At 43.4% G+C, this 25,860-nt stretch overlaps 1 protein-coding gene across 1 annotated transcript in view; it reads left to right on the top strand.

Annotated features, from left to right (window-relative positions):
- Positions 1–10,026: 10,026 nt before the first annotated feature.
- Positions 10,027–25,860, top strand: part of CSF1R (colony stimulating factor 1 receptor) — a 50,003-nt gene continuing 34,169 nt past the window's right edge. The window contains exons 1-2 of the mRNA XM_044454243.1: positions 10,027–10,274; positions 14,983–15,222. Coding sequence (XP_044310178.1) covers positions 15,150–15,222 — 73 coding nt within the window. The 5' untranslated portion in view covers positions 10,027–10,274; positions 14,983–15,149. The remainder of the gene's footprint in view (positions 10,275–14,982; positions 15,223–25,860) is intronic.

The following is a 25,860-nucleotide window of genomic DNA, read 5'->3' as shown; positions in this document are numbered from 1 at the left end:
AGAGACCTCAGGGATGTGTGGGGCATGACCGCATCCAATCTGGGAGATTCTATATGTTTTGGACTACATTTCCCAGAATTCCTAATCATGGGTGGTCCTGGCTGAGGCTAGCAGGAGTTAAAATTCAAACTTCTGGAAGGCACCATGTTGTGGGAGGCTTATATCCAGCCTGTACCAGTTGCTGGCACTTGACTAATTGGAATGAAAAGCTGGAATGTGGTAAGTCCCATAAAAGTGTGGTTAGGAATACCTGGAATATGAGTCAATGTGACTTTTGTAGCTGAACTGTGAGCTGGTTCTTCAACACCATGAATGCAATCGTTCAGCTTCTGTTTGCCTTTTCTTTCCAGTTCTCTGCATTTATTTTGAATGGGATTCTCTGAAGTTACCTGCAGCTTACCAATCAATCTGTGGGTGCGATTTGTTAGCCCTGCACCAAAGCAATCCTTAATCGAGCACATTTCTGCAAGCAGTAAGGTTCTGGCTAGTTAGGCCTAGAGCTGGCCTGGCACACTTCTGCAAGGGGCATCTCTCCAGACAGAAACCATTGATGTGCCACTGAGTGATCGTTTCCTCTCTCTGCAGATGATTTAGTACTTGTTCCTTCAAGTGAGTCAGTTCTCTTTAAGTTGGCACTTGTTCCTGGAAAATAAATAAACAGAGAAATAAGCTTTTTAAAAACTCTTCTGGTTACAAATATGACTTGAACAAGGCCTTTGAGCTTTGAGGTTTATATATATCCAATGCCAATGCAAAGAGCAGTAGGTGATCTCCACCACTGTCATGCCTCATTCTGGGTACTTTCTCCAGACAGCCTTTTTGGGCCATCTAGATTTAATGTGGGTGGGAGGAAGGGGAGTAACCAGGAATGTCAGTGGAAAACTGTGTGACTCTGTGACCCCAGCATCCTCCATTTCACCCCCTGCCCAACCCTTTTCCCCAGCCAAGGCCAGGTTCTTTGCATACCAGCTGCAAGGAGGCTTCAGCTGGTTCAGACTTCTGAGTCCAAGGTCCAAGCACACAGGACCTAAGAGCTGGAATACGAAGAATCAGTCCTATGGCCTCTCATGTGATGTCCAGATGCCCCAGGATTGCTCCTCAATGATATAAAATCTCAATTACTAACATCACTAAAGGGGTCTATCCCTTTCCTCACAGTCATTCACTGTTCACAAATTGTGATGTAGGGTAATGTACAAATTCTTTCAAGCAGACCCCATTGATACCAGCATATGTATCTTATTCACACATGTCCATGTTACACACATGTTATCAGATAAGAAGTTTTATGTGCTTGAATGTGTGAGAAAAACGTTATTTGGCCTCCCTCAGCACATAGTTTGTGGCTAACCTGCTCATGCCTCCATTTTTATGTTCTTGTATACTATTTAGTGGTTGCAACCATGTGCCTATGAAAACCCTGGCTTTTTCCGGGGGTTTTCTTTTATTCTGGTATCATGTTTTTGCTGCTGTTCTGGTTTTGCAGGGGAGGGGGAATGCCAGGTACTAATGGCACAAGAAATAACAGCATCAAAACTGTATGAAAGTCCCTCTGCTGACACAGGCTGCTAAATGAAAGAGCAAGAGGCCACACTCTCACACAACCCTACGGTCATTCAGCAGCAAATAAGAGTGACTAGGCTCCATGGGGCTTATTTCTGAGCAGGCCTCCCTAGGATTGCATTGCATGAACCCTCGCTGACCTCTGGAACAGCGCTGTGCCAAGCAGGCAGGCTGCTCTTGAACAAGTCCACCAGGGATTTTCATAACATCAAGCACTCCCACTTGGGTGATTCATTGGTTTCATGGGCTTTACATGGACAGGGACACCATAGGGTGCTTTATGGACCCCACTCCATGTCTGGATTCTGACATGCCCCTGGCAGAAGTGAAAAGAATTATTTGCCATTCCAATCTGAAATGTGAAATTTGGAATCCAAAAGGCAAATGTTGACCTCATCATGCAACGGCTCAGTAATTCCTCTTCCTCTTCTTCTTCCTCTTCAACAATAACAACAACAATAGCAAAACCAATAACAACGTTTGTACTACCAATAGCCCAAGCTCCCTCAGAAGTTTACCACTTCGCAGGGAGCTTTGTGTCCCGATGCAAGTAATGTAATGATGCAATAAAATACCAAAAAAGTTTTCCAAAATACAAAAAATTAAAATAAATGAAAAATGTATTAAATAAATGAAAAACAACAGAAACAACATATAATGCAGAGTAGGCCTGTAAAACAACTGGGAGGGGTAGACCACTCAAACCCTTGAATATCCATGTAAGTCTCTAAATGCCTCAGTATAAAGGGCTATCTTAACTAGGTGCTAAAAGGATGGCAATGTTAGTGCCAGGTCAGAATCAATGGGGAAATCATTCCATTGTTGGGGGGCCACCACAGAGAAAGTCCATGCCCTGTGGTGGCCTTCTGAGTCTCCTTCAGAAGAAGGCCCCGCATGTTGATTGCAGCGTCCAGGTAGACTGCAGTTGCAAGAGGCACTCTGTGAGGTATTGTGGCCCTAAGCAATGTCAGCCTTTATAGGTTGAAACCAGCGCCTTGAATTGGACTCAGAAGCACAGATGCAACCAATGCGAGTGGGCCAAAACTGGTGTTAGATGTTCAGACCTGCTGGTCCTGGTTATTAGTCTGGCTGACACAGTTTGCAGAAGACATTATGCAAAGTCTTAAAGGCAGCCCCACAGAAAGTGCATTCAGTAATCTAATTTGGAGATTATCAAAATCTAGATTATGGAAATCATCTTATCCCTGTCCAGATAAAGGTACAGCTGGACCACTAGCCAGAGTTGGTAGAAGACACCTGATGCCACTGAGACTACCTGAGCTTCAGGTCAGAAAGATGGTTCAAGAAGAACCCCCAAGCTATGAATTTTCAAGGGAAGGGCAATCCCATTGAGAACAGGTTGAACACACTTCATACACCCTGAGAAGCCTCCCATTGGCAGCATCTCACACTTACCTGGACTAAATTTCAGTTTTCTAGCTCTCTTTCAATCCAGTCTATCACATCCACAGCCTCACCTGATGAGGTGAGAGAAATAGAGCTGAGTGTTATCAGCATGCTGATAGCAAAACACTCTAAAACTCCGGATGACCCCAGTCAGTGGTTTCATGCAGATGTTGAATAGGATGGGGGACAGAAGAGACCTTTGAGGAACTCCATGTTGGAGAATCCATGATGTGGAACAATGTTCCCCAAAGCCACCTTCTGGAGCCAGTCCTCCAAGAAGGACAAGCATTGCACCTCTGGGTAAACCACCCATCTGGGACAGAGAACTCAGAATTAATGGTATTAACAGCCTTCAAGAGATCAGGAGTATCAATAGGGTCACATTCCCCATGTCTCTCTCGCGGGATAGGTCATCATGCAGGGTGAGCAAAGTAGCTTCAATGCCAAAAGCCATCCACAACATCTCCATAGGTTTCACTTCTGCCTCTTTCCATAGCAACTTGGGAAGGTCTGGAGGGGAATTAAATGCACATTCAGTCCAACAGGACCTCCCCTGGGCTCAGAACCCTCGTTGCAAGGGAGTTCTCAAGCACTCTCACTCATCTGGACTTGGAATGCCCCTTTCAGGCCTCAAGGGTACAGCTGACACACATGGGGCATTGTAGGACTACCAAATGCAATCCTGTCCCACTCTTCATGGGTTTGGGCTGTAATGAATGAATAAGGCTTTAGTCAGGGTCACCCAGAGAATTACATTCATTTCTTCATTTAAGGTGCCTTTTAAAGCCAAGTTCCCATAAGGTGGCTTCTACCAAACTGAAACATGACTGAGTGGAGATCTGAATGCAGGCTCCCCTAGTCCAAACTCAACAAAGGCATACAATTGCTAGACAACACTCTCCGAGCACCAACGCTGACGTTTCTGCCACAGTGGCAGCTACACCATATTGCATCACATGCTAGGTCAGATATTGCAATGCTACTGCTGTCAGTTGTATTGCACTAATATAAGTAACTGTTTGCCCAATGCTAATTGTGGCATGGTGGTAAAAGTGTTGGACTGGGGACCTGAGAAATCCAGCTTCTAGGTCTCCCTCAGCTCACTCTCGGCCAAACCCACCTCACAGGGGGTCAACTGTGGGGTGGAGGAAAGCTGTGTGAGCTGCCCCCCAAAAGAAAAATGGCTGGGATTCAAATGCAAAGTGATGACAATAGTAATACTTACTGGTGTGAATGACTTCCCCGGAAAGCTTCTCTCACCAAGGACCATCACTGGTATTGTGCTACAGGTCCTTTGTGCTAGTACAACATACTTACGTTGGCACTAGTGTCACACTAAACTGCGTGCGCTGGCCCTTCTGTAAATATTTGGCAAATGAGCCACAGGTACATTGCAAGCCTACTTATCTTTATAGTGCCCTGGAGGAAATAAAGTAGCATGAGACTGGACTGCTTAGAACACTTGGGGTATGGGGAGACAAGAAAATGAAGACTTCCTATGATTTTTGCTGTCACCATACAATACCTCACTGTTCTCTAGAAGTCTTTATGAAACACATGAATCATCCGCATGGGAGTTGCCCATTATGGAAATCTGCGGTGGGCCTGTTCCAGAGCGGACTGCCTGCTTTGCTCAGTGCTATATCTCAGCTGCAACACAAAAAATGATCACTCTTTTGGCAGCTGTCCTCTGTCTGGTGAACTGCTGCAGAGGTCAAGGAGGGTGCAGGCAATGCCATCCCAGGGATGCCTGCTCAGAAACGAGCACCACTGAGTTCCACTGATTTTATTACCCTGGTGACGGCTTTCAGAAGCTCCCCACACCATCCCAGATCAGGAGGATGTCTCTTGGTGTGGAAAATGTAGTCAAACCAACTGAACTGGCATAAAAAGGGACTGTGGTTTTAGTGAAGATATCAACCAGTGCGCACCAGTTATGAAACAGGCAAATGATGGGAAAGTCAGAATTGACAAAAGGAAGTATCTGATCTGCATAGCCTCTTCTTAAACTGACTTCCTCGCGATGTGGTGACGGCCACTAGTTTAGATGGCTTTAAAAGGGGATTGGGCACATTAATGGAAGATGTCTCTTAAATGAAGGCATCTGTTAATGGCTGCATGCCATAATAGCTTTATGGAAACTCTGTGGATAGAATGGGACTGATTACAAGCTGTGGGACAGCTGATGCAATAGACAGTTATGGCGCTCAGCATGTCCCCCTGGTGAGCTTTCTAAGTCATCCAGTTGACATCTAAAGGCATCTGTGTATGACGGAATGACCAGCTACAAACTCTTCGTCAGATTTAGCTCTCGGTCTACTTCGCAGAGCACACAGAACTTACATATGACTCTCCACAAATGGTGTGTAACCAATGTGAATGAGGCAAAATAGATAACATGGTTCTATTTGCTTGCTAATTTCTTACTTAGGGCTCAGAAATGCCATTGTTTGAGACGCTAAAGAACTGTTGCCAGCCAGTTTAATCAACCCTGAGCTGGATGGGCCATCTTGCTACTGCCCATGTGCTTCCAGAGGCATCTGGCTGACCACAGATGGAGAGAGTGCCTGCTGGACTGGAAGGGCCTTTTAAGTAACCCAGCACGATAATTCTGACATTCTCATGAAATTCACACTCTTGGTTTCCATTTAAAGGAGAGCAAATGGAAGGTCTTTATGCAGGTGCTTAAAACAAACAAACAAATTGCATGCACTATTAGTTTCATGCATGGGAACCCTCCCTCCAGGCAACAGACGAGGGTATGCCAGGTCATGTCTAAGCTTTTCAGAAGCTGGACTTGCAAACAGAAGTCTGTGTGCAAGCACATCCTAAATTAGGTGGTTCCGCTACATTCTTTGGCACCCATCAAAATAAGGCTAGATTTTTACCAGGGACCAATCCTCCATACCATCGTAAAAAGTTTCCTTGGCACCTTGCCTCAGAAAAGTTCTGTTTGGCCTCAAAAGGTAGGCCAAGCTGAGGCTGCTCTACAACAGGCCACATGGACATCTAGATTTCCCCCAAATCGGAGGTTTGAAACACAGAAATTCTTTACACTACTTGTGTTCATCCTGCCCCTAACAACTACTCTGCCTCTTCTTCCTTTGGCATTACATGCTCTCTTGGAGGGTTCAAGACGCACCCAACTTCAAAGGAACCTAAAATGGCTCAGCCTACCCTGAGTTCCCCAGCATTTTCTTTGGTTGTTTCTCCTACAGCTTGTTTTCGTGCTCAACTAATTTTGTAATGTCTATCCTGCCCATAATTGGTAAAAGGACAAGGAACAGAACCCTGGTGCTCTGGTCCAAAGATAATCATCCAGTTCACAGAAGGCCCTAGAGAAGGAAACCCCGCTTCTCCCATCCCTCTGCTTTGTGATAGGTAATACCTGCACTTCAAACCTGTATTTGTTTTCTAAGGGAATGATCCCCTGGCCCTGAAACGTTGCCTGAGGAGCCACAAGATAGTTTGGATTCCCAGTTCTGGGATTAAACAATGCACGCTCCAATCTTGGGACAGGGAAGTGGCACTCTCAAAGCCAGTGTAGAAAGAAACAGGCCGGCTGCTCTCCAAGGGTGGGAAAGAGAGCAGAGAGTAGATAAAGGGGTGGCTAGAGGGGCAGGTGAGACCTGAATTGCCAGCATAAAGTATTAAAAACTTCCCCAGCCTCCTTTCCTCCCCCTATGAGATGCTGAGTGTGAAGAAGTAGAGTGAGGAGGAAAGATCCCTTCTGGATGAGCCTGAGCTTCTGAGTTGGAAGGTTATAGGATTGCAAGATCCTAATCTTTTCCCTGTCTTGCTTTTCTACCTTTTGAATAGCTACATGTCCTACCTTAGACCAAAGTGCTACCTGGATTTTGTCTTCTATTTCCTCCCCATTCAGGCTATGTGCATTATCAGAGCTTTTCCCACAAGCCTCCATGTCCCCTGAAGAGAGTTATTGCTGGAAAAGACACCACACAGTCAAAGGTTTTATGCTCATGCTCAGTTCAGCCAAGGCTCATATCATAGACAACTCCTTTGAGATTACTCTGAAATAAAGATCCTTCCACTTCCTTACTTTCCATTTTCAACTGTTGACAGCAAGGAAGGTAAATGCTGTTTCTTCCCCATGTCAGCCTTTGTCCAAACTTCTCCCAACACCATTGTCTCATGCACACATCGAGTCTCCTCAGCTTCACCTGTCTTGCTGGTCCTATGCATGGACCAGACAATTGAAAGAAAGCAGACTTGGGCATCTTGGATCTTAATGACCTATCGAGCAACCTAAACATTGTTTCAAGGATTGCACCACTATTTCCCCATGCCACTGGTGCCGAAGTGCACCATGAATGTCGACTCCTTCCCAGCACTCTCTCTCACTCTCTATTTAGATCTGCTAACTTTGCACCAAGCAAGGTCATTGTCATCTTTCTTCCCTTAATCCTGACATCTAAAAATCCATTTCCCAGCATCCATGAGCAATAAGAATGTGTTATATCTTGTTTTGGGCACTATATCCTTAGAAGAAGAATGAAAAGAGCAACTCAGACCCATAGATGCACAGCAAAGATCCTTTCTGTACTTCACACTTTCTGCTCAGAAGAGCAATCCTCCTGCCTTTTCCCCCCCCCCCCCCCCGGTACCAGAAGCTCAATGGGCTTTATCTTCACTTCATAAATCAACAGATCAGGAAAGCTAAACATTTGCATTATTTTCTGTTTTCCTTCTGAGTGGTCCATACTCCCTGTATCCTTCCTCACTTTTTTCTAATATTCCACCCCATTCCAAAGTTCAAAATCACTTGGGATAGGATCTTTCTGTGGCTCTTTTATGCATTTTCTCTCCTCTTTCTTCCAGCAAGCCTACATTTACTCCTACTCCAAAACTCTCTCACAAGCCTGGAAAACAGCTTGCTTTCCCCACTCCATTCCAATTATCCCAAGCTGATGCTTCTCCCCACTGCCCGCTTCCGTACACACAATTTTCCATGCTTCCCAGTGTCCCTAGAGTCAACGTAGCCTTTAAATGTTTGTTATTCTTTTCTCTAAATCAACGTGGTGCAGTGATTAAAATATTGGACTGGAGATCTGAAAGGTCCTGTTCTACTCCCCACTCAGCCTGGAAGCCCCTGGGGAGACTTTGGTCAGTAACTTGCTCTCAGCTAAAAAATACTCCATAGGCTTGCTGTCGGGATAAAAATGGAGGAGACCTATGTAAGCCACCTTGGGTTCATCTCAAGATGGGAAAAAACAGGGAGATACAAATACAATGTAATGATGATAACGATGATGATGGTGGATGGTTCTAATTGTTCTGATGTATGATTTTTGTTCATTTAAAAATTTTCTTTAGCAAAACAAAATTGCATTCGAGGACCTTGTTGTCACATTCAAGGACCTTGTTGCTGTCTTTTACCTCCTTAGCCTTCGGGCTTATCAGGTTTTCCCTCTTGCCCAGAATTCAACATCAACAGATCTCTCGTATATGTGTTTGGTTTTACACACACACACACACGGACTGATGGACAGATGGAGTTCAGAACAGTCTTTTCTGGTCAGTCAGCAACTCTGTCACCAGGGTCTCCTTATATATTCCTTAAATTTTCCTTATGTGAGTGGAAAGGCAGGAGTACTGGTTGGGACTGCATACATGGAGACACACACTCAGATGCTTCTGAATCTTTCTTCAAAGCCTTTCTGGCAGAAGGAGGCTCCAGGGTTGGCACTGAGGAAAAGAGCACCTTCCCAAGAAGGCCGGAGTGTTGTGTATGGACTTGGTGAGCTATTTCTTTCCATCCGTTTATGAATTCACAGGCTTGTGCTTGCTTGATCAGAAGAGAATTATCCAATAGAGTATTGAGCAGTAATCAAAATGTAGATAGTAGAGTTTTGTTTTTGCTGCTGGGGAAGCTTATTCCAATCTATCTTTTCCCAGAACAAGAAGATAAGGCTGTATGAGAAGTGCTTTGCTTCAAAATGGTCCTGACTGGAAGGACATACAGAGCTATGGGGATTATACTCACTACTGGAATTACTCCTCCAAAAGGCTGGAAAAACCAAACAAAGACCACATATTTTTTTTTCCAGTCAAGGGAAAAGATAAGGAAGTGGAAGCAAAATCTTTACATATCCTGAATTCCATCTTAGACTTGTCTATAGGCCTTAAAAGCAGCATTCAGGGTCATAAAAATGATGCTGCTGCCATGAATCATGAAGATAGCATATGCCAAGAGCATGACATCCTCAGAGTTGGTTCAACCACCTGAGAGTGATAATTGGCTGGATAAATTGATGCTGAGACAAATCATGGAACTAGCTGGCAGTGAAGAAAATACAAATAGAGAACAGTCTCCTCTTCGAAATAAGATAAGAAAGGGAGAGGGCCTACCAATTGAAGGGTGGCTCTTTTTATTAACGAAAGCAGTTGAGCATGTTAAATGCTCCTTATCAGAATGTAAGGAGCTTTTAACCACTCTGGTAGACTTTTTTAAGGAATTGGATCCAGGCCCAGGGGAGGAGCCCAGCAAACACAGGTTTCAAACAAACAAGCCAATTGTGAAGAATGGTAAAAGATCTAAAAGAATGACAGTAAAGAAGGAGAGCAATAAATTAAAGAAGAAAAATATTGAAAAAGAAGAACACACATTTTTTAAAATGATGAATGTTAATAACCCCTTAAAGTTTTTAGATAACAGCCTTAAACAGAAATTAGAACAGATGTTGACAAAGGAATTTAAGAATAGGGAAAATGCTGATCTTCTAACTTTTCGCTTCACTCACCTATACTAGCTGAGGCTCATGATTCTGAGAAGCAGGAACCATGGTCACGTGTACTGTCAGGAATAGCAACGTGACAAAAGAAAGTTGCAAATAGTGCAAACTGGGATCTGGCATTGAACCCTCAAAAATTACTGCCATCCAACTACCCTGAACCAAAGGGTCTTCTAGCACAGAATGAACAGGCTTGCTCACTATTGCTGATGCAATTCATGTAGAATGTTCATCTTGCAATCATTTTAGTGTACATGCAGTGGTCACCTTCAGAGGAAACAGCACAGCTACAACTGTGTATAAAAATAGGGCTGCATTCAGTCAGTGGCAGAGTGGTTTCGGGATTTTTTGAGAATGTAGCACCTCCACTGGCTTTAGATGGCTGCATTACCACATGTAGAAAAAACAGCTTCTCTAGGAATGCCCACAGTTTTGGATATTTAATTGACCTGGGTGTGCCTGAAGGACTTTCTTTCATTCACAAAGAGCAAGAGAAGCAAGGGCTGAAGAGGGGTGAATACACCTGCATCCTTGGATAGCAACAAGTACAGGGTAAGTAGACTTCTCTCAGTGATGAGAAAACACATCTAAGCGCTTTCCGTGCTTTGTCCCTAGAAGCACAACCTAGCATGAAAGGAGGATGAGCCAAAGGAGGTCTGAGCATCTGGTCTGGTTTCTCTTAATAGTGAACCTTCTATCACCAAACCTGACCCCTTGACTCATCTTGCTACCACCTTAGTTATTAAGTTTAGAGCATTTTGTTTGCCATTGATAAATGTCAGTGTAGCCCGCAGCAACAAAAAACTTTGGTTCAGCACAGCTTCCAGTGAAGACAGGAAGAGCATATTAACCAAATGACAGTTTTGTATCTAGAGGCCTCTGTGTTGTGGCAAGGGAGTGGAAGGCCCAGATGATGATGCCCAGTGGGCATTTTTTCATAAAGTCCCTCCAGAAACAGAGGAAGCTCATTCACTGCCTCTTAGACTGTCTAAAGATAAGGAACATGATTGTGCTGACCTTTGTCTTTTACAAATGATAAATAAGCTGAACTTAGTTATTTTAAATAGGAGTCTAGAGGGGGATAGGTATGATGAATTTAAATTTTTATCTGGTCTTGGAGCATTCACAATTGACTATTTTATGGTGTCTTATGGTTTGTTAAATTTGGTGTCCAATTGTAAAGTGGGAAGGCAAATTGAGGGCAACTGTTTATCTCTGATCTTGTCTTTCAGTATTGGCAATCATATTGACCATTTGGCCCACAAACCAATGTCAAACATTTATTTATTCATTTGCAATATTTTTATCCCATCCTGCACAATCACATTGTCCCAGGACGGCTTACAGTAAAAATAAGCAATAAGTACACAAGCAATCAAAATACAATAACAAAATATGACTGAGAATACTGATAAAATTCTGGCACTGAAAAGAATATAAAGTCGGCGCCAGGCAAACCTCTCTGAGTAGCGCATTCCAGAGTCGGGGTGTCACCTCCGGGTGTTCACTCCTAACCACCTTCAAGGAGGGTTCCCGGAGCAGGGCCTCTGCTGCAGATCTTAGGGGGTGGGAGGACTCTTACTTAGAGAAAGAAGTAAGAGCTTCAAATGTTAGGTGGGCCAGTCAAGTTGGAGAATGTCTTAACAGAATTACTGTATTCAGAAAGCAGTCTTTGCAATCCCAATGTATTGTTGGCATCACATTCTTCTGAAACAACTCTGGGTCTGTTTCAAAGATTGATCAAAATTGTCTGAATTATAAAGCCCCTGTAAGACATACACCTTCCCCTCTAAGGCCAATGACTGGTTTGATCAAGAATGCATTGTCACGAAAAAGGCCTTAAATTAAAGATATAGGGTTGAATCTAACAACCCTTCCCTGCACAGTAGTTTAAGCTGAAGAGGAGATACAAAATCCTAATCAAAGAAGAAAGAAAGACAGAAAGACAGAGCAAGCACGCAGTCCAGTGGAAGACAATGACCATGCTTAATTGCATCCAGGGTAAATGACTCAGCTACCTTTTGAAAACTGGACTTAAGAGGTTGGCACAATACAACAGTTAATCTGCAGTACCATCTTCCTTTTGATTCTTGGGACTTGTACTGTGATCAGATATACTCAAGAGGGCAAAGTTGTCAACTGGTCACAGAAGCAGTCTTCCTGAGTTGCCCTGTCTCCACCCCCAAGATCACCTGAGCTTCCTAAGGCTAATGTGGAGTGGTGGGCTCCAGGCTTACCGGCCTTATTTGGTTTGATCATTCAGCATTGATCTTTCAATACATTCCAAGGGATTGAGGACTTGCCATTATTGTCCCAATTTTTAAGAAGGGGGAAAGATAAGTCCCCACTAATTATAGACCCATCACTCTGCTGAAAAGCATACCCCAACAGCTGGGGAGGGGGTGCAGCTTTTATTGATTTCAAGTCAGCCTCTCACTCAATTTCTAGACTGTGGAAAAAATTTGAGGCCGCAAATCCAGCAGGATTCCCATATCCACTGGTTCAATTACTGCATTCTCACTTAACTGTGGTTTGACCTCACTCCAAAAGAGAAGTTGTAAAGTGCTTCCTTTAAGTGAAAATTCTCAATTTAATAGAGAAAGAAAAAAATCATATGCTGAAGTTGCTAGCATGCATGCTAAGAATGAATCTTCTATCTGTGCAATTGTGAAAAAAGAAATGTATATGTACAGTATGTGGTGTTTGCTGTTATCCATTATTTCAGGCACCCACAGGGGAGCCTAGAACCTATCCCTGTGGATGTGGGGGCCCCTGCTGTATAGATAGGCACCTTTGAATACTTACCTGCAGCCTTTATGAAGGTACACGCCTGTGGGTAAGATACAGTAGTTTTGGTGACTTAACCAGATCTACAGCAACTTTTAATAGAGTAAAAAGGGGTACATTTTTGCTCCTACTCTGTTCAATTTTTATAGTAATTCTCTGGTCAAAGATTTAGCGGAGGTAAATCCACGTCCTTCCAGACTGGCAAATAGGTCTGTCAGTTCAGACGATGATGCAGTATTATTGTCATTGACAAGCACTGGCTGGAGACACCCAGGGGTCCTCAAGCACTTTGAATAGGGGACCAGTTGAAAGGCTGCGGTGACAGTCGCGGGCCGGTGAGGTGGGGGTGCCTGGGGGCGCGGGCCGGTGAGGTGCGAGGCGGCATCGGGCACGCGCGGCGGTGGCTCGCTCGCTCGGAGATCTCCCAGCGAGTCCAAAACCATCTCCGAGTGAATGAACCGCCACCTCCCCGCCTGCGCTGCGAGGCAGCGGTGAGCGTGCGCGCACGGGAGGCAGGTGGCGGCGGCGGCTTGCTCGCTCGGAGACCATCTCCAAGCGAGCAAGCCGCCGCCTCCCCGCCCGCGCAGCAAGCACGTGCGCGGGCGGCGGCGCGGGCTGGATGGGTGGCCATGGCGGGCCGGATGCGTCCCGCGGGCCCCAGTTTGAGGACCCATGGTCAAAGGGAACTGTTGGTAATTAACTATCCAAGTCCAAGCTCCTGGTTTTTACTAGGAGGAAGATTAAGCATAGATGGCTGATAAATGAGTCGTCCATTGAACAGGTGATAACATGCAGATATTTGGGTGTGAGTGGAGTCAGCTGGAGCTGTGGGTGGGGTGGTCAGACTAGATGGCCTGTGAGGTCCTTCTTGACTCGCTTTGTTTCTATGTTTCAGTCAATGGGCTCATGCAAAACAAACAATGTCATTGAAAATGCGTAGAAGAGTTTAAAGGCACTTCTTGGATTATTATTATTATTATTATTATTATTATTATTTGATTCCAAGGAGGACAGGATATCCCCTGGCTTTGCAAGTATTTACAGCTAAGGTCATAGCTCAGTTGCTATATGGATCACAGATTTTTTTTAATGACAACTACAGTCAAACCTTAAATTTGTGGATTTGATTATTCGTGAGTTTGCCATCAATAATTAAATGGGATGAATAAAAGATTTATTTATTTATTATATTTGTATGCTTCCCCATAGCCCAGGGCTCTCTGCAGAGAAGTGTCATCACCGTAGAGAGAGAGGAAGCAGAAGGGGCAAGGGGGAAGCCTCCAAAGCATGTCTTCTTGTCCCACCCATCTGGAGGGGGAAATTCCTCTGGGATTTCCTTGGTGCAAAGAGGAGGCACTGCTGAATGAAAGGGAGGGTGGGGAATAAGAGCATCAGAATGTAATAAATAAAGGAGGGGAGCCCTGCTGGATCTGCCCAAAGTCTGAGAGAGGGAAGAAGAAGCAATCCAGTGCACATACGGTCAACAGTATTAAGAGTTAAGGTCTGGGGGGTCGGGGCAGAGATATTTATGGTTTTTCCATTTTGGAGGGGGTCCTGCATCCCTAACACTTGTGAATGTGCAGGGCTGCTTGCATAGACAATTTGAAGTCATACAAACTAAATTTCTGAGAACCATATTTGGAACCCCAAGCTGCATGCCAAGTGCAATCCTATGTGTAGAAGGAGGACCAATTCCCATAGGGGCATGGGCATGTAAACTTGTTGATGTTTTACATATTGTGCTATTGTATTTTACATTGCTCTTCTTTGTGCTGGTCTATAGCTGAAACAAAACACGGATGCAATGGCAAGCTTTTGCACAGCTGCCCTAAACCCACATAAACTGAGATTAGCTGATGAGTAATAATTTAAAGTTCAGATTTCACTGTCTTTAGTGATTTTTCTGTACTTTATCGAGGTATTTTAATGACTTCTTTTTATTGTGTGATGTTTTAATGAATTTTTTTGGTGTGACCTGTTTCATTATTTTTGTGTTGCATTTTACTGGTCTATGACTGAAATAAAGTAATTCTCATATATGAGAATTACTTTATTTCCTATATATAAGATACACATCCCCATAAATTAAAGCATGCTTCATAACACATTCCTGTTACCCGGGACACTAGAAAGTGGAGTGTTTGAGCTTCCTCGCAGGGAAGCCAACTTTTTTCAGGTACATGCGCAGCACAGGGCTGCAGGCTTGCTGGACTCCTATATAGGTGGGAGCTGGGGACGGGCACAGCAGGCTGGAACCCCTCAGTTCTGCCTCCTACATGGCCTTCCAAGATAAACAGGCAAATGAGGCTGCCGCTCACAAGCAAGCCATGAACATGGGTAAACCCAACCAGAATGGCACAGAGCATAGAGGCTGGATTGGCAGGGAGTCCTTTAAATGGGGAATTGGGCAGCTGTACCTTCCCTATCTGTGGTGAGTTTCCTATGTCACATGTTGATGCTTTTTTTTTTCTAGAAAAATTTCCTAATGTTGTGGTCACTTAAGGAAAGAAGAAGTTTAGTCACAGAGAAGAATACAGACGAGGGTGAGCTGCAGCATCCATCTTTTCCCAGCTAAAGAAGACCCACCGGGCTCAGGCACTGGCGCTTTTCAGGCACTGCAGCACATTTGACCTGTGCTGAATGGAAATCTCCACGCCAGGGACAATGAGCCCAGCGGTCTTGGTACTCCTGGTGGCAGCTGATATCTGGCATGGTAGGTCTGCTTTTTGCCAATAGTAGAATGGGATATGCCAGCCCAATGCCTTGCAAATGTATTGTGGGAGTTGTAGTCCAACACATCTGGAAGGCACCTGGTGGCGAAGAGTGGGCTAGATAAAGCAACAATCCAAGCAGAAGGTAGCTCTTTAACTCAATTCACCAGAAACATTTCTGAATTGAGCGATTTCATTGCCTTTCTTTGTCCCAGTTAAATGGATTTTGGTGGCAGTTTCCACCCACCTCATCTTTCTCTAATGATTGCAACCCTGTTTTTGTTTTGGTTTGTTTTTGTGGTTTCAAAGTTTTTTATTGTTTTCTACTCACTAAACAAATAGTTATTCCTAAGACTTCAAACATACTGGGTCTTATTTCTCTCTGCAGTTGCTATGTATTTCAGCCCTAATTAAAATTCCAATTCTCTAGCCAATAATAGAAAAAGTCCCATGTTTGGTAGTAAGCTATATCTTCTTTTTCCTTAAGAGATAAAGTCAGTCTGTCCATTTCCGCACAGTCCAATATCTTGTCTAAGATCAAATCTTCAGTCGGTAACTCTTCATTCCTCCAACATTGTGCAAATACAATTCTCGCCGCCGTGATTACATGCAAAGTCAAATATATACTTTGTTTATCAAAATCGTCGGGGAGAATGCCTAGCAAAAATATTTCTGGTTTAAACATAACAGGTCTTTGCATTTCCCCAAGCCATCTATGTGTTTTAACCCAGTATTTTTTTGCTTTGTCACAAGTCCACCACATGTAGTAAAAAGTATCAGGTTTTTGTTTGCATTTCCAACATTTGTTTGACATTTTCGGAAACATTTTAGCTAATCTATTTGGTGACAAATACCATCTATAAAACATTTTATACAAATTTTCTTTATATGAAATTGCCAAAGTTATCTTAACATTTCTTTCCCACAACTTTTGCCACCTCTGCAATTCAATGTTATACCCGAAGTTTTGTGCCCATGATATCATAGTTTCTTTAACTTGTTCATCTTCCATTTTCATTTCTAAGAACAAGTTATACAATCTTTTAATCATTTTTGCATCTGATTTTAAAATTAATTGATCAAACATAGTTTGGTCCTTATAGAAACCATACATTTTAAAATCTTTGTCATGTCTTGATTGTATTTGCACTTGGATTGCAACTCTTGTTTTTTAAACTTGGCTTCACTCTTCCATAACTGAGCAGAATAATCAGTTGAAAGTTCATGTGTGAGGCTGGCTTTGTATATAATGGCCAATTTTGAGAGATGGGCTCTAGGAATGTCTGTATTTTTCACCTGTCCACCATATTGCATACTTAGGATGATGACTGACTCAACTTTGCTCCACGTGTAACATGGAGAGTCGGCCTTCCCATGAAACTGGACGAGGGGCCCACCTCAGGCGGTGTAGTGGGAGGAGTAGTGTGGGAGTGGTGGAGTGCTGCTCCCCACCCGGGAAGGCCAACCATAACTACTACTGCCTGTGCCCATCACCTCCGGCACGCCTTCTGGAGAGTCCCGTCAGCCGCTGTCCTGCCATGGCATTTGCTGTGGCAAGACTGCAGCGGACAGGGCACCTGGAGCAATGCCCAACCTCTTTGCCTTCATGTGGAGCAGGAAGAAGCAGCTGCTGAAGTCTAATGAGAGCCCATATCTGGGTCCTAAGACCTGGGCAAGGTTTCAGCCACACAGCTGCTTCTTCTGGCTGCATGAGAAGGCAACAGAGGGTTGGCAGCAGCGGCAAAGGCAAGTTGGGTTCTCTTTCACTTCTGGTAGGAAGAGAGCTTGCACCAGGGCAGGTAAGATAAAGGCCTTAGGTGTTGGATAAAAGACTATGTTTACATTTAGGGAAGAGAACTGATGTGATGCTATCTCTTCTGGAAGGGATTGGAATCTAGACACAGTTATTTCTTATTTTAGTTTGAAGCTTGTTAGAAAGGAAAACATTAGAGAAATCTTTGGTGCATTTCTGATCAATGGAATGTTTTCAGTCAGTCTCTAGTCATCTCCCCAACCAATCAACAGATTCCTTTTCCCTCTGAAGTATTCACTTTATTTTACCCATGAATGTCTCTTTTACTGTCCCCAAGCCAACACATAATCAAAAATGACCTCTAGTTGCAAATTTCCAACTTCTGTAAAGGCTTCTGAACACAGAATCTAGAGCATTAATTGATTATTCATCCTTTCATTGTACACAGCACTAGTAGGAAGCATCCAAGGTTTGCTAGAACATTGTTGTGGTGCTACAACATTTCAACCTGTGTAGCATTTGGGTGTGCTGGTTTTGCTTTCAAATGCGGCAGAGGCTAAGACTTCAGGACAAAGAAGCGACACACCTGGTTGTCACAGAAGGAGCCTTTCAATTCTAACTGGTGGTCACTGTTATGCAATGCAGCAATGTGGTAAAGTCAATAGCCAGCAGTTACTGGAAGTGCTAAGGAAGTGGGCAAGAAAGAGTATAGAACGTGCTGAAGCCTTGTGTAAAAATTCATTCTGGCCATTATAAGGAATGGGAGGAGAAATATTCCCCCTTATTTTGAAGAAATTGTGGAAGCTGGTTTACATTCCCCTTCATGCCTTATTGTGAAACACACCATTCTATGACCAAATCATGCCTATATAGCTGAACAGCATGACTGCTCTTAGGTTCTGTATTGGTACATTGATCACAAATTATCGAGATGAACTGTGGTGCTAAACATGGAAGATAGGTTAAGGACGTGACACCCCAGATGTCTTCTAAGAGTTCTCCTACATGTTTTGTGCACTTGTGATTCCTCACCCACAGTTGCTTACAGGCTCTTTAGACAATATCATGACCCTCCAGTTTCACTTCTGTTTTTTCAAAAGCACAATCCTGTACTTTTGTACAGCAAAAAAAAAAAAAAAAAGGAAAAATGGAGTCTTAATGGAGGTCATACAGAGTGGAAGAACTTAATAAGGTTTATTTCTGAACAAAGATATTTAGGAATGCCCCTCCTGGGGAGAAGAATGAGACATGTTCTAGGAGGGGCAGGGAAAAGTCAGATACCGTCTCCTCCCAGGAGTGTCCTGGCAGCCATACCAGCACAAAACTGGTCATTTTAATTGTTAATGTTATTTTTATTTTAAAGTTTTTTTTGGCGAGGGTGACTTATTTTATACAGTTACGTGTATTTTATATTGTTATTTATGTATTTTAATTTATTTATTTGTAAGCCGCCCCGAGGCTTCAGCAAATGGGGCGGCCTAGAAATTTTCTAAATAAACAAATAAATAAATAAAACTGAGCTCTGTATAGGAGGCAGCCAACATGGTTCAATATTGATTGAAAGAAGAACAAATGGATCTGCTGTACCTAGTAGTTAAAGAAAATTAAAACTAAGCTACTGGGAAAAGTCTGCTCCAGTTTCACTGCGTATGTACATGATGCATAGAATATGGTTGTGCAATTGTGCTTGTGAATGTTGCCATAGTTTTTACCAGCAATTTCCATGCAATTTTGTGTTCGTTTTAAGCAATTGTGCATTACTAGTAGTAGTTGTAATTTTGAGGATAAGCATTCCCTAGCTACCTCACTACTATCAGTAAGAAGTTAATAAGAAACCCTTCTCCAAGTGCAGCAGGAATTGTTTTCTCCTTCCTCACACACTCCATTTTAATGACTTTAACAAGGATTTCCAGTACTCCATCCAAGACATAGTCTAAATTTAATCTGTTCTAGATCAACAGTTTAAAATTGTGCTTTACAAAACTCCTTAGAAGATTAACAGGAGGTTTTTTTCCCAATGTGGTAATCACTAATGGCAGATAAACTTCCTTAAAAGATTGTTCATCTTTACTGTTGTTCCTCTGGTATGCATAGACATGGCGGCTGTTTGGTGTGTTCTAGGACTAAGGTGGACAGAAAACAGATTTCCAGATGTTCTAGAGTTCAACTTTAAGAATCCCTGACCATTGGCCTTGCTGGAAGGGGTTTCTAGGCATTGAAAAACAAAACATCTTGATATCTATGTTCCGTCCTCTCCTGCGCTAAGAAATTTTCATTTCTCATCAGACTAGAAAGAGGTCCAGGGATGCAGCGTTCCCCAGAAACCTCTGCAACTTGCATGGATCCTGTAGCAGGTGTGTTGGACTGCCTCAGCATAGGACACTGATCCCCTACAGGTAGAAAGGGCCCTATTGAAAATGCCTCTTTAATACTGAGGTGCCAGTTGCCTCAGTAAACCATGAAATACTTACTTTTTTCTATGATGTATGCAATTAATAGGCCAAGAAGGACTTTTTCAACTTGTACATTGTGATTTGCATATAAGGAAGCAACTGGGTTAGAACAATTAGTAATAGAAAAGAAGTTTGTCCTTCTCTCTTTTCTGAATTTTTCTAAGCAGTTTTGTTTCAGTTTCAATTATTATAATATTACTGGCACTTTGCTTTTTCTGACAGTTAACTGTAAAATAGGACAGTTATTTTTATTCCTGTGTTGTTATAAAATAGAGATTTGAGAATGGTACCAATTTGTAGATTATTTTGCTTTCTCCTTAAGGACTTAAAGTTTACTTTTGTGTCCTCCTTAGGGACATATTTTTAATCATGTATATATTTTGTCCCAGCACATGGATTATATTGAAAAGTGTACATACTTTAATTCATATTTGAACAAATATGTTAAGTTTTGACTATGGCTATACCAAATGTTTGCCCATTTCAATTTGGAGATTAAGTAGCTTTGGGGAGGCAAAATATTTCCCAGCATCCCTGCCCTGAATATGTGTCTGTTTACCACTATTTGTTTTGCCTTCCTTCTTCTATTTTGTCACCATTTGTTTTCATGCTGAGAATTCCTTTCTTCTTCCAAGAGTGATCCCAACCAATTAAGGAACACATAGCGAACATGGTGATGTCATAGACCAGGAGGAAACAAAGCTAATGGAAAGTGCAGGCAGCACATCCTGGATTGGTCATTTTATAATCATAGAATAGTAGAGTTGGGAGGGGCCAAAAAGACCATTGGGTCCAACCTGCTGCTGTTGCAGGACACCAGTTTGCACCACCCCACTCAATAAGAAGGACCTGTAAGTGTTGTGGCTTAATGATTCTTCTCCTCCTTTCCAAACTGAAAAGAGCAGTTGAAGCATCTGAGGCTTCTCAGCTGGCCCAACCTCTTAACCCAATGGCATATCTTCAGATTAATGATGTCAGATTTCCTTCATGCACCACCCCGTATCAGTTTGCCCTTAAACACCCCAAAGAATTTGGAATTATCTGAATATTAGCAACTGCCTGGTTTATCTCCGAGTCCAGTGGCCTTGGCATCTCACTGTAGATTCTGGCCCTACCCCTTCCTCTGACCCAATATCTGACTGAACAACCTCTGAAGGCTCTTCTACAGGAGGAGCCAGTCCAATCCCTGCAGGAAGCCCCTGAGATCAGACAATTCGGGAATCTTCCGCAGGGCAGGAGGAACAGGAAAATTATTTCTGTTTCCCTGCCTCTCCTCCTACCCTGCAAATCAGCTGGAGAGCCAAATGTGGCCATCTCACTTAGAGAGGGAGCCAGCATGGTTCCCTCTGTGCTGGCTACAAGGTCGGGAAGAGGGTCCAAGCCCAGATTCTGAGGTCTGAGCTATTTTCCAAAGCATCCCATGGCCTTTCAGGTGCAAGTATTAGTCTCAGTCTAATTCAACCACTCTGTCAGTCCAGTACTGTATTGCCTACTTCGCAGTCCTCCAGAGTTCCAGGCAGGACAGAATATATTCTGTACTGTACCACTGAACTATGGCTCTTCCCCATCAAACAAGATTTTATACCCCAAACTTGTGCTTTCAGGCAGTTTCCCAGACACCTTCTGTATATCTTTCTGGAAACAGAAAGGTGTCAAGGACCATCTCCTGCGCGGTTTCCTTCATAGCAACACATGTCAAAGTGTGCTGGGTACTTGTTATAACCTGTGTGCCAAATGTCATTGGTCATTGGCATCATCACCATTGCCCCAGCTCTTCTTAAAGGCATTTCTTTTAGCATCTTCAAGAGCACACAAATGAGGTTTCTATTGTGCAACCACTCGATGATACAATCCGTCATGGAATTTTACATGGTGCACAGACAGCATCATCTTCCGCTTGTACGTTTCCCATGTTTCCCACTGCTTCTTCTCATCTTCTCTTCTTTCCCGGGCTGGCGGGGGGTGGGGAGCACAATCCTATGATCACTAGAAACTGTTTAGATGGAAATTCACCTGGAAGTCACAGCTGTGACTCTTATTTTGGAGTGTCCTCCCTCTGCCTTCACTGTTGCCATGGAAAGAATCGCACCAGCTGCAGTTCCAAAGAGGAGACAGTCTTTGGGAGCATGGAGGGAAGGAAATGGACACAATACTCACCAAATGTACTCCTGATGGTGTTGGGACAGGAGCTCTTAAAACCTGGGCAAGGGCAAGGGGTTGCAGATAACTTTGTCTTCTGCTCAAACCCCTCCCATGTTTTCCCATCATGTCAATAAGTTTTCTTACCACTTCAGGGGGAACAAAGATGGAATTACAATGCATTTGTATAGTTAGGGCTAGGACCTGTCTGGCTGAACTGAGACACCACTTAAATCATCTGAAGGCTATTGATGGCTACTAGCCTTGTTGGCTGGGCTACCTCCAGTCTTAGAAGCAATGTGCCTGCATGCACCAGTTGCTAGGAGCTGGTATCCATCCCAGAGGATCCTGTGCACAGCTGTTTTGCCCCTGTGTGGATAGAGTAGTGGACTGGCTGGATCAGTGGTCTGATCCCAGCATGGGTTTTCTTAGTTTCTTTGAATCAGAGCTAATGAGCTTGCATGACTCAGGTTAATTTTTCTTACTTCTTTTAAACTCTGCTAAATCTGAGCCATATTCATTTCAACAGACGGCCATGCAGAGAAGATCTCTTAGAGGAAAGACTTCCCCCATCCCAGCCAAAATAAAAATGTTTAGCTCTAGGATCACGTATAAAAGCAGAAGTTAAAAAAAGGCAAGACCAAGGGGCTAATGTGGGGAAAAGAGGGAGGTAAGAGGAGCCACACAGCCCAGGGGAGGGCCATCTATTTCAAATGTGTTTCCTCTGCTTCTGAAGAAGTTCATATTTGTAATGCCTTAGTCAGCACATCTGTGGCACTGATTCACTTTTCAGTTCCCCATTGTCCTTGTATAAAACTCCTCAGTGACCCAAAGAAACTGGCTGAGATTGCAAAAAAGAAATGAAGAACGTGGCTTCTCCTTCACCCAACACATTATTAGTGTTTGAAATCTTTCTTTCTTTCTTTCTTTCTTTCTTTCTTTCTTTCTTTCTTTCTTTCTTTCCCTTTGATTCAGGCTATGTGTTGAGTAGATGTCAGCTTTGATCTTTATCAAATAATAAGGCTACCATTAGACCTCAGTCCTGATCCATTGTAAAAACTTGATCCTCTGATGTATTAATGAGCTAAAACCACAGAAGCTCTGATTGGCAGAAGTGCTACGCACCATGGCTGCCTTTGACTTACCAAAATCTTCAAAAGGGTCTGATGGCCCTGAAGAACTGGATAGATCTTTGGTAGGATCCAGAATGGCTTTTCTTATGTTCTTAACATTCAAACAATGGCCTGTCGATTTTACAAACTATCCCATTTCATGATACTACAGAAGAGCACCAGAAAGCCAATCTAAATTTTCTTGGTCTTAAATTCCATGGCATGGTCAGAAGCTTTCCAGAAAAATTCAGATTTAGCAGTTCTTCTTGTCTACCTTCTCTCTGCTAACACACATGATAAGCTTCAACATACAGCATACAATGAGTTCAATCTGGTTTGTCCTTTTGACAGATGAATTTCTTGGGTCAATTTTTTTCCCTTACTGCTGCCCTCCACAGTTTTCCAAACCCATGTCCTGAGTTAGTTCCCCACTTGATTTCCAGCTCTGGAAAGTTGCTTAATGGATAAGTGATTTAATCCACCTGTTGAGAAGTCACTTGCAACCATCATGCACTCATGATTAGCAAACGTTAATTGGTTTGGGCTCTCCCACACTAGAGACATTCAGAGAGAAACTGGACTGCCATCTGAGTTGGATGGTGTAAATTGGTGTCCTGCAACAGCAAGGATAGAACGTGATGGCCTTCTTGTCCACTTCCAAACCTACTATTCTATGATTCTATGAACCACCCAGAACCCATGGGCTGTTTTAAGGTTGTGAGTGATTTGTCAACCATGTCAATGACCCATCCCATTAGGGTCAAACAATGCAACAAGTTGTGGTTTTACCTTGAGTATTCAAAACCCACCAAGCATGAGCCATCATCTGCTGCAAATTACCCTGATTATTTAAGAACCCTGATTATTGTGTGAACCCAGTGTATGTGTGCTTTGCAAAGCCTAATGTCTCATGGTGAAATTTTTATGGTGCCATCACGCTGCCTCGTTCACAGGAGCAATCCAGGGCAAGAACAAGGCTGGGAAAGAATCTGCCTGAATCCCAACTGCACATTACATTGAAGGTGCAGCTAACAGCCATGCCATATATGTGTGACTTAGTTTCTCTTGTTCTTTCCATCCATCTTTCATTTGTTTGTTTTTACTGTTGAGAGGTTTCCCATTTTTACTGGAATGCCCCACATTGTGAGGGGAGATTTAGTATTTCCCTTCCCAGCTACAATTGTACTAGTGATTCCCCCCCCCCCCCCCCGGAAGAATGAGGTTTCAGAGGAAAGCCCCCATTGGTTCAATGGACTAGTCCCTCCCACTATTACGCAATTCTTTAAAAGAAAGTCTTTTCAACCAGTAACTGGCTAGGGGCTTAGCAATTCCTGAGGAAATTACAGTACTTATAAAGTGTTTGTTGGCAACAAAAGGTCCCCACTGACATGTTTAAAAGATATTCAAAAGTTCATTGTAAAACCTGTATTAAAATTCTTTCTTCTCAGGTTGGTTCTAATCAGCTTCATTGACTGCAGATTAAAACCCTGAATTCTTGAATTATGATAACTGTGAAACAAATCATGCAGATCATTTACTGGTTTGTTAGTTCAATGCCTACTCTGCCCAACAGCTGAATCTCTCTGGGAAGGTTAGAATAGGATAATGATATAATAAAAATACCCATAAATAATCTAAAAAAGTTTTTAAAATCCTTAGATGGTCAGCAACTAAACAAATATGTAATATGCAAAGTATATCTGTTCAAAACACCAGGCATGGGTACCCGTTAGCTAACTTAAGACATCCTCAAATGCTTCTGCACACAGGGGTGTCTTAACCTGGCACTGAAGGGATGGAAAAGTTAGTGCCAGGAGGGCCTCAACAGGGAGATCATTTGGCAGCTGAGAGGCCACAAATGAGAAGGCCTTCCTTGTGACCACCCACCAAGCCTCTCATGGAGATGATACTCAGAGGAAGGCCTCGGATGTTGAACATCGTGTATGGGTAATTGCAGTTGGGAGAGGCATTTGGCCAAATACTGCAGTCCCAAGCCATGTAGGTCTTTAAAAGATACAACTTTGAATTGGGCTCAGAAGCATCTAGGTACCCAGCACAGGTGGGCCACAATTGGTGCTATGTGTTCATACCATCTGCTCCCTGCTATTAATCTGGCCACCTCACTTTGCACAAGCTGCAGCCTCTGAATGATTTTCAAGGACGGTTCTACACAAAGTGAATTCAGCAATTAATTTAGAGATTACCAGAAGTGGGTTACTGAAACCAGGGTGCTCCTGTTCACATAGGGGAGCACCTTTTTACCACGTAGGAGTGAAACTGCTGCAACACAGTCCCTGGGCCCCCCTCCCAGCTCAGACACTCACTGGAGGAGGATACCAAGGTCAAGGTCTTCAAAAACCACAGCGAGATCCAGAAACATCAACAGGGTTGCACTTTCCTGTCTCTCTCCCAGCATAGACCATCATACTGAGCTACCGAAGCTGCCTCCATGCCAAAACCTGGACCTCAGCTGAAATGAATCTGGACAATAGGTCTCCTCAAGAACCTTGCCCAGGAGAGGAATATACACTACTGATCTGTGGTTACTAAAGTGTTTAGGGTCCAGAGAGGATTCTTCAGGACTAATCTCACTAACTCCTCTTTCAGTGTCATGGGGCCATCCCCTCTCTCAGGAAGGCATTGATCATCTTCCTGGCTCAGCCAGCTGCAACCTCCTTGCTGGCTCTGAGAAGCCAGGAGGGGCACAGGTCCTGTACAGGCAGGGTTACACGAACCTGCCCAAGTGCCTTGTCAGTGCCTTCAAGCTGAAATTCATCCAATAAAACTGGAACAGGCTGTGCTTTGGGTATTTGCTATAAGTACAGTTAATTACTGACATGCTCTCTACATGAGGCTGCCTTTGAAGATGATCTGGAAAGTTCAGTTGGTCCAGAATAGGGCGGTGAGGCTGCTGATGAGGACTGGCTGATGCGGCAGCCCTCTATCAACTTCATTATTTACCAGCTGAAATCTGGGCCCACTTCACAGCCCTAACAATAGTATTTAAAGCCCTTGTCTTGGGGCAAGGTTATCTAAAGGAGTGCCTCTTTATTCATTCATTAAAACTTTTATATGCTGTCCCATATGTGTGGCATTTCGGGACGGCTCACAATATGTGCCTACCAGGCCCTAAGATCATCATCTGAGGTCCTTCTCAGAGAGGCCCCTTTGAAGGAAATAAAG

The sequence above is a fragment of the Varanus komodoensis genome, unplaced genomic scaffold, assembly GCF_004798865.1.
Source record: "Varanus komodoensis strain SLA01 unplaced genomic scaffold, ASM479886v1 scaffold7_3, whole genome shotgun sequence".
NCBI classification, from domain to species: domain Eukaryota; kingdom Metazoa; phylum Chordata; class Lepidosauria; order Squamata; family Varanidae; genus Varanus; species Varanus komodoensis.
Note: the sequence above shows the minus strand (reverse complement) of the source record. Positions and strands in the feature narration are given on the sequence as shown.